Below are 10,004 nucleotides of genomic sequence, written 5' to 3'. Positions count from 1 at the left end.
GGTGTGTAAAGTAATTGTGTAAGATACGATACCGTAATTGTATAGTACTAATATCGGGCTATAATAACAATACATTATCCTACACCTGGCGTTTATAGAAGACTCTATGATGGTATTCCAGGCAACCAGGATCTATACGTATCGTTTGTTCTTCCGTCTGCTTTATGATATCCTAAATATACCTGGCGAAGTCCTTTGACGATCATAACAACCGAAACAAATGTATAACATATCATGTTTGTTACACGATGGAGGGGAGGGGGGGGGGTGGGTCATTGAAATGCTTGTGTACAATTTTGTATAGAACGCATACACCACCTACACACATAACACAAACACATATGACACACACACTCACGAGCGTCTGTAATATTTGACAAATTATACAAGCGAATTCTGAGCCTAATCAACCCCCCCCCCCCCCGTTATATTAATATACATTTCATCCCCTACAGACCTACATATTCATTTTCTTTGTTGAAATATCCCAAAATGAGAATGTTAAGTCCATTGCGTATTTTACGTCTTTCAAGTCACACCATCCGCAGGCCACCCATCCCCCCAGCACTTGGAAAATAAGTTATCCTGATAAAGCCAGAATTTGGAAATCCTTTCTACAATTCTATACGTTTCTGTACATCTAGGTAATGTGATAACACCATTTCGATTAACCTATCGTTATTTCTATGAAATTAAAGTAGACGAGAGCCCTCAATTTAGTCAAATCATGACGTAATACATCCAATAATACTCGATGATGAAATCGCAGTTATGCTGGATGGTACACGTGTGTGATACAGAAGTAGGCGAATGTGTATGTAACACGATCGTGCAGAATATGACATAACCACGACCGCTTAGGAGCGCGTGACACTGATCCCCAGAACATACAAAGGACAATAGCGCCACCTTAAAGTTAGATATTGTTTTGTATACTGAAACAAGGAACCGTTTATGTGCGAACTGCGAAATATATGCATAAACGCTTGTTATTTGGAGGCCAGGGTGAAAGGAAATGTTGTCACAAATTGACAGATATTTTGGGTGATGAATCCCCCATCCCGAACCCGTCATATTTTCTCTTCGCTAATTAGAAACAATATTACGTCAGGTTACTGTATAGTATTATGTATAAAATTGCCGAAAGTGTAGATAATCTTTTGATTACTATTTGCCATTATGATTAAAAAAGATCTGCTTATATAGGTTTGAGGTCCTTTAAATTAATAACCTTACTTTGTAGTGTTCTGAGCGCTGTTCTCAGATTTATTTTGGCTGGTTCGTTCTTACAAGTAGGCTGGCATATTCCTTGTGAGCTTTTCCTCTTTCCGATGGTGTAGGCCTACTGTATTTGCATATCTACTTTGTGACGTTGCCTCGTACCTCCATGAGTTAGCATTTTTTGGAGGGCATGACCCCAGTATGAATTAGATCTTGTGACTGTGACTGTTCACCAATGGCAGATTGTGTTCCTTACTACATCCACAATACTGCCTGCTAAGAGTGTATGCACTCATATATATAGGAAGGAAAATGAGGAGAGTCATTTTATGATACAATTATTTGAACTTGATGGAAAGACCATTTTTAAATGTGCCTTGCAGTGTATGGGTACTTATTTGGCAGTTAGGGCTGAGGTAAGGTTGAAACAATCACGGGGAAAATAAATTCTGTGACTGTGAGGGATACATTAAGAGTACGGTGACTGGCACGAGGGGAAGACAAGGACCGGTTTCAGGGGGGGGGGGATAACCCAAGGGTTATGGGATTTTATGGCATGTCGAGTCACTCCAAGTTTGAGTCACTCCGAGAGTAATGTATGTCGTCCAGTTACAGAGTTGTTGACAACTGACAATTCATAACCATGGACGTTTGATATGAATCTAAGAGACTTACTTCGGTCAGCTTGCGGCTTTAATAAACGAATGAGGCTTGTTCGCGAGTTCCTGCTTGCATGAGGATCTAAATACATACATACATTAATGTCCGTTAGGGTACCGTCGACTTCGTGACTCGGCTCTTTATAATCTATATCAGTACAAAAACTGCTAGATAGTAGGCCTATCATAGAACTGGTGGTCATAAGTTAAAAACACCGTCTACAACACAAGCTTTGCAGTTGTGTTTCTCTGACAGTTCAATATTCATAAGTTTTGCCGCCGACAAGGAGGGTCACCGGACCTTTCTCATCAATGTCTGAAAAATAAAATTCTCGATCTGACTCCTGCCATGTATATATATTTTCTCGCCGTCACAATTCTGGCAAGTTGTCATAAACATAAAAATAGGAAACAGATTAGTTTCCACAATATAAACTACAAAAAACAGATATTGTCATAGGCGTAGGAGCCTGATTTGATTTGGGGGGGGGGGGGCTGTAACGACTTGCCCGGAAAATATAACCAATTTTTTTCGCGTGCTACGCGCGCGTTCAACATCCTAATGTGCTATGATATAGCCATTCATCGGTTATTACTTCACATGCCGATAACCGATGAACGCATATATGACATGCACAATAAGACGTTAAACGCGCGCAGAGCGCGCCAAAAATTTTGGTTATATTTTCCCTGTTATTACCCTTCCATATTGGTTATAATTATTGAGGAAGTCGTTACAATAATAACGATAATAATAATATCAGTTTAACCATTGAAAAACATATTGCAAATTATTCTTCTTTCCGTAGTTGCCCGAAAATTTCTCAGCATATTGCCCGAATTTTCACCCAAAAAAAATGAAAAACACATTGCAAATAATTCTTCTTTCAGTAGGTGCCCGAAAAATTCTCAGCATATTGCCCGAATTTTTACCAAAAATTTTGGTTGGGGGGCTGCAGCCTCCCGCCCCCCCCCCCCCTAGCCTCCTACGCCTATGGGTATTGTAGGATTCGAATCGTTTAGGGAAACCAACGAATTGTTAGTTGGTATTTCAAACAAATTGAAACTTTCACTGGACTTTCACTGAAATTATTTACATGGTAACCAATTCTGTACTTAATTTGTCCCTTCTTTGCTTTTCCGGTCAAATGCTTTCTTGATATAAGTGTCCTACTCAAAGTAAGGATTATATCCATTCTTACGTATCGTCCGTTGTCTGCCCATCTGGGTGAACTTCCTTGATGAAAATCCCATAACCCAAAATAGCTTTTTGGAATTGTTAACTACGCAATATAAACAGTCACCTTATGACGTCATTCGTGTCGCCGAAGCAATCCGGTAATTGCCGATCGCATTGGAAAATACTTTGTCTCCTTGTGGATAATTCTACGAAGGTACGAAAACACATACCGCTACAATGAATCCATTCAAATCATTCTTCATCGGTGACTATTTTGGTAATTATTTGTCATATTATTAAATGTTTCATATTATGTTTTTATGTGGCTGTTATTCGTTTTCCTTTTTAGGAGATCTGTGAGACGAAATCTTGGAAAACGGAAGGTCCTGCATGAGGACTCCCGTGTGATTTTTACACTGCCATGAGCCAGCCTAATTCTCAAGTAGGTGTGCCTCCTTCTGCTTTCACGGCAAACGTGCCGTTCCGGCCCAACCAAAAGTATCCTTTTCAATGAGCATCGATTATATGTATAATTTTTGGATTTGGTTTTTATTTGGTTCTACGGCAACATGTAAAGTTGTAAAATAATTGATTAGGCTCGCATACTTGAAACTACCGGTGCACCAGACTTCAATGTGTGTAATAGCCTAACACAGTAGTTTATATTGAAACTAAGCTTAGGCGTTTGAGCACGTCATACACATATCATGGCGTTGCACTTCCTGCCATACGGTAGAGCAAAATTGGTGACAGGGACTTTTACCTCATAGGATTTTAACATGTATTTTATTTCTTCCTTCATGATGGGTACCAATCGAAGACCCAGGGAACAAACACATCATTCCAAAATTTTGGCTAGCCTAACCTTTAAAGGTTTAACATTAGCCAAAGCATAGGCCTACATGCAAAGTTCATTTGCTGCAGTAGGCCTAGGCCTCATTTAAGTACAGGGAAGATCACTCTAGGGCAACGTTGTGTTTGTGAAAGGCAATGTAGTTTCCCAACAGAAAAATTGTCGTAGGCTAGGCCTATCATCAAATGTTCATTCATGGAAACGAGTAACGTTAAGTTTGTACAATGTTCGGTGGTGCTTATAGTTAACTTGGCGGACTTGGTCACTCTTTTAGTACACATTATCATTAGTGTGCGACAAGTTTTAGATGCCACTGATCTTTACATGCAATAAAGTAGTAGTCAGCATAACCAGCTTTAGGCTACAATTGTTCCACTCTATCATGGTCTTTGACTATAGTTATTTCAGTTTCCATTAGATTATGTGCATCTGATACATCAAGTTTGATATGCATTTCCAATCGCAAGTTTCCTTACATGAATAATCTCCAATAGCATTCAGTATTCTGGACGTCCAGAAGACTACTCACAGAACAATCGAAGACAAGCTCATCAAATTCAACAGGTATTGATTGAATGTTATGCCTATTTGCCCTTCCGGCTAGGGAACCCTATTTATAATCCATGCTATGTTATTCAATTGGCAGTTGTATGAATACGGCACTATTGCCCTCACATACGTGTCTTCTTTCTGCGTGACTAAGTACTGAGTTCAAAGAGGCAATAGCACAGGACTGAAAATTGTTAAAGTTTTATGCCATTGTGGTCAGTGAATTATCATAAAAAATGACAGCAAATATTTGTTAAGTGCCATTTGAACTGTTGGAGATGGAGGGTACGGGATGGGGATGGGGTTGTTATGGGTGGTTGCAGATAACCATCTCCAATCAGTTGCACTTCATACCATTTTTTTTCTCCAACCACAGCAGCGCCATCACGGCCAGGTGCCGTCTAACAGCTCAGGGGTACCTTCCCCTTCAGCCAGCCCTGGTGCTCGGCGAACTCCTCCTCATGATATGAGCAAGCAAGGAGTACGCCATTCAGGCCAACAACCAATGAGTGTAAATCACCAGCAAGCACTTTTGTACAGAATGCAACCTCAAGCAGGACAAATGCATTCAATGGTGAGTAAAAGAAACTGGTCTAGGATATCATGTATGCCAGTAATTACCAGTTATTAATAGATAGTAATGCTACTAGGATTTTAAAATTTGCCTCCCAGGGACGCAGCACCTCAACAATGTTTGTGTCCGCTCTGGAAAACTTGCGCTCCTGCAGTCTGTCATGAAAACAATACTTAGTTGTAATGATCCCTAACGGTACGGAGGGCGTTGTGGTCAAGTAGTTAAGGCAGTGGACTTGTGATCTAAGGATTACAGGTTCGAGCCCTGGCCAGATCACTGCGTTGGGTCCTTGGGCAAGGCACTTTATCTCCATTGCCTCTCTTCACCCAGGTGTATAAATGGGGACTTGCGAGGTGACTTATAAATATAGTTGCGTGCGCCGGTTTGTGGCTGCACCCTATGGGCTGTGGTGCCCCAGGAGAGATTGTTTGAATTGTGCACACTTTGGTGTGTAGGCGTGACAAGTTACCAATGACCAGGGTTAAGTTACACATCCAGGACAGCAAGTTTGCTTATTAGGATGTTCATTTATCAAGAATCAAGAATACATGGGCTTGTGCACAATGGAAGCGTACATACCCTGATAGGGGCTCTAATGTGCACAAAATAGTTCAATGATGTAACATAACTAATATACAAAAAATGACTGTCAAATTGTGTCTGCATTTTGCAATATATATGAAGGATTAACACAAGAGTTGAAGCGAAAATTTTAACCGAACCGTGTGGTCCAAGGACTGTGAAAGTTAAGGCAACTTAATAATGCTGCCATACATCTCACTGTTTCTTGGCACCTTTTAACTGATGGCCAAATGAGGAACCTCTGATTCCATTATAGACTTACTTAATACTATAGCAATTATGTATACCCTACATCAACCTTTAATACTGTCACCTTGAAAAATACTTTCTTGTTACTGGATATTTTCTTTTCAACTCAATGCCACAGGGCTTTGGAATCCCTTCAGCCGCAGCGCCGAGAACAGCACCCATGCAACCTGCAAGTGCCCCTGCCATTGCCCCAGGCAGTGCAGGACCACGAATAATGCAGCATGGGACTGCCAGTGGAGCACCCTTTGGCATGCAGAATCCAAGCTTTGTGCCACAGCATACCATGATGCCGCCAGCAATGGTAAGAAACAGCAACATATTTTAGAAAGATACATGGTTTAAATAATTCATTGCTAAAAGTAAAGGGCTTAGTCTTTGTGGTCAGCCATACAGTGGAGCAATGCAAGCATGAATCTGTTTTATAAATTGCCAACATGAAACATGGATCATTGGTTTTAGCAGAAGCATATCTTTACTTTAAAATTTATTCCAAACATTAAAAAAAATGAAGAAATTTTTCCCCAGGAAACGACCAAAATTGACATTCAGGATAATCATCAAATTACAAAAAGAACAAAGATATTCAAGTATTGTAGCTCCTCTGTCCAAATTTGTACAATAGTTAAACAAAATCTGAAAATTGTATTTTCCCTTTTCTGGTTGTCTAAAGTCACAATATGACCACAGGAGTCCTCAAACAGGAACCTAACTTAGCATTCCAGTGAAAACATAACAATCACACAAGACATGGAGAAGATAGAAAACCAGTATATGATTTATGTGATATACCTTGGCACAGCAGGAATTTAAAGTTTGGATGGAAATGTAATGTCATAGGTCAGTGAATATACAGGATGGGTCAATGAACTAGCAGATTTTCTGTATTGCAGATTAAGCATTGGATGGAAAATAAAGTAGTGTTACGTCGATAATCATTTGAGAAATCGGTATCGAAGAAAGTGTTTTGGTTCGGTTGTGGTAAATACGAGGTAGTCAACTTTCTTAGTGGCCAGGATAGGCTAATGTCTTTTCTACATGAAATCAGTTTTATTCCTCGCACGATGTCATCTTTGAATATGTTTGCTATGAAAGTCGTGGCTCCATTTGACGACAGTTTGTTTCAGACTTGCGGGCCTAACTGTTGAACGTTCTAACGAATCATACAACAAAAGTAACAGGAAGGATAGGCTTGTGTTGTCCAAAAACAAAATGCTAGCACACAGTTTCATGCATATCAACTTGGTGGGGAATATGATCGTTCATTCAAATGAGTTTAGGACTAGTGTTATAGAATATGCACATATTTTTTTCTCACTAATTTACTAACGGCATTCAGCAAATGAAAGTTATACAAATTGTTATTGTTTGTGAGTTGTGCAAACGATGATAACTTATGAATAACTTACAATATAGCTGATTTTACTTGTGATACTCATTGTATTTATGCATGACTAAATGTGCGATTTAACCTTCATTCTGGCTGCTTATAAATATCGGCATCGTGCAATTATCGGGATTGGAATATCGAATATCGACCAACACCAATATTTGTGATATCGGCACAACACTTAAGAAGGGATCAATTTTGCCATTGTAAATTTATTGTCTGTAGTTGTAAGTTGGTTGATCAACAAGACAACAATAGTTACAGAAGCTTTATCAATTAAGACTTCTCCAACTGTTGCTCCTGTGTGATCTTACAGCTTAATCGGTTAATAAACAATTTTGTGTCCACTTCCACCATACCCTTCTCGAAAACTTGTATTATCTATTGATTTTGCTAAAAGAATAACTTAGAAAGTCCACCACATGGTAAGAATGGTGTGAATACTGATTGTACAGGTTTCACACTAAGGTTGTGCCTTTAAAGTTTGTATTACTCCTCATACCCCCCCCCCCCCCCCCCAAACAAAGAAATAAGACAAACTAGGCTTTGGCCTAGTAAATGAACATTATTTTGCTGTGCTGTTTGCACATTTATGTTTTGAATGTTGAAACCAATGTTTATTTCTTTTCTCTTTTTGTTTTTTTTCTGCTAAAGTATACTTCCAGGACATCCAACCAGTATCCCCAGGCTGCTCCACCCTTTTCTTTCCCTTACTTTCCAGCAACTCAGTCTGTGCAGCAAAATCAAGGTCAGTATATAAAGCACTGATTAATTATTCTTTTGTGTCTTCAGAGTAGCAGGTTATATACTAAACTTATTAAATTTACTTGACTTTATTTCTACATTGAAGATATTCACTCCAGTGACCAATGTAATCTTCTGTAAGAATGCCAGAAAAGCATTTCTTCTTGCCCAAAGAGAAACTGAAAATTCACTTAACTTGTGAATGACAAAAGCTGCTTCCTATAAGGTACCAAGGCTAGGCTGAGTATCTATGCCACCAGAGCATTGAAAGTGTATTACTTGATTCTCATATTTAGCTAAACAGAAGAGAAAAAACTGTTAGGCTTTCATTAAGTCTTATGAGTAGTGAATGTGAATAATTTAATATTTAAGTTTCGAAGGCTCTGAACTTTTTTCTCACATAAAAAGTATTTTTCCTACGTAGGAAACCTTTTTATACATCTTTTACATTTGGATAGCAATTTGCCCATTTTGAGTATCATTTTGCGATGCAATAATGGATAAATTATGCCCTGGGTCATAAGTTTGATAGTTTGACTAACCAAGCTTCAAATAATGTAGTTAAAGTCTCCTTTGCCTTGAAATTCTCCTGTTGGCTCTTAAAGCATCGTCTAGACTGTCATTCGAAAGTGTCCGGGCGACCAGGATTGTATCAAATTAGTTTGCTGGATGCTTGACCACCAATTTATAAAGGATTGTATGTACTTTAGAGTGATCAACTGCAATTTTAATTTTAACAAAGGGGAAGCAAAGTTTCAGTGATTATTTTGAAGTAATTAAAATCATACTGTTTTTTTCTTGCATTATTGATTCAGGGTACTATCCACCAGCCAGTCAGATACCTCAAGTTAGCTACAGTCCACAAGCCATGCAAACGCAGCCACCACAAAGCAGAAATGAAAGAAAGAAAAAGATCCTGAGGATACAGGATCCTACTAGTGGCGAAGATCTCACAGAATCGATCTTGCGAGATGGTGTTGTCATCCCAGCCAGCAGCCAGGTGGCAGGTGCAGGGCCCTCTAGTTCCCCACCTCAGGTTGGTACCTGCTATTTCAAGATCATTAGACCCATCAGCTCTCCCTTCTCACAGTCCTATCGTCCATTCTAAGCCTTTCCCAACCTCCACATCCCATCCCTTGGTCTGTTTCAGAACCCGGGCAACTTTTTAAGAGTCGTCCCATCGCCAGAGACTTTCAAATTTCTGTTTGAGCAACCAACATCAGCGTAGGGTGTTGTCTGGCTGACAAGCTGTTGTTTACATCAAATTTGGATTGTATTGTAACTGGATACACCCAAAATGTCAAAATGATAAATTGGTGTCATCATCCAACACTTTGGAGATACTGAATATGAATCAAAATTAGCGGTGCTGTAGACCTCTGTCCACCCGATAGGGAGGGGAGGGGGGGTTTACTAGTCCAAAGCTGGTGTTTTATTGATAAAACCTATGCTATCCAAACCACTCCTATAGTGTACATAGTTATTTGTTATTTTGTGTTACATTTCTTTGGACAACCAAATTTGCTTTTCGGGCAACAAAGTGGAACCTAGTTATCCCAGGGACAACCAGCAAAAGTCCTTATAAATCGAGTCAGTTACCCAAACAGCAATTTGGTTGTCCTTAAATGAGTAGCGAAACAACAGAGAATGACCAATATGTAAACTGTAGGAGAGATGTGTAGGTTCGTTGAATAGAACACCAACTTCGGGCCAATAAAATTTCCCTCTTGGGTGGATCATAGTACTACCACTGTCTTTGTTTTATTTCAGTATCTCTAAGTGATGGAGGGTGATATTAACTTATCATTTTGGGGGTTTATTTAATTACAATACAAACTGAATTTGATGTATACAATTAGTGGTCTGTCAGATGACTTCTATAGCTGATTTGGTTGTCAGTACAGAAAGTTTGACAACTGGATGTCTATTAAAATTTGCCCTGTTAATATTTTTGAAAAAATATTTTGTGTAAGATGCTAAACAATTGCAATCCATAAAATGGAGCA

General features: G+C 39.2%; 1 protein-coding gene across 2 annotated transcripts in view; it reads left to right on the top strand.

Moving 5' to 3' along the window:
* The first annotated feature begins 3,122 nt into the window (after positions 1-3,122).
* Positions 3,123-10,004, top strand: part of LOC139975949 (eukaryotic translation initiation factor 4 gamma 3-like) — a 30,052-nt gene continuing 23,170 nt past the window's right edge. Inside the window, exons 1-7 of one of the 2 annotated variants that reach the window (XM_071984255.1) lie at positions 3,123-3,274; positions 3,410-3,558; positions 4,408-4,477; positions 4,842-5,036; positions 5,986-6,168; positions 7,909-8,002; positions 8,814-9,034. In XM_071984255.1, the coding sequence (XP_071840356.1) occupies positions 3,482-3,558; positions 4,408-4,477; positions 4,842-5,036; positions 5,986-6,168; positions 7,909-8,002; positions 8,814-9,034 (840 nt within the window). In that variant the 5' untranslated portion in view covers positions 3,123-3,274; positions 3,410-3,481. Of the gene's footprint in view, positions 3,275-3,409; positions 3,559-4,407; positions 4,478-4,838; positions 5,037-5,985; positions 6,169-7,908; positions 8,003-8,813; positions 9,035-10,004 lie in introns of both variants that reach the window. The other variant, XM_071984254.1, reaches the window with a different exon arrangement.

Source organism: Apostichopus japonicus, chromosome 11 (assembly GCF_037975245.1).
Source record: "Apostichopus japonicus isolate 1M-3 chromosome 11, ASM3797524v1, whole genome shotgun sequence".
NCBI lineage: Eukaryota > Metazoa > Echinodermata > Holothuroidea > Aspidochirotida > Stichopodidae > Apostichopus > Apostichopus japonicus.
The sequence above is the reverse complement of the archived record's forward strand: the minus strand, read 5'-3'. Positions and strand labels throughout refer to the sequence as shown.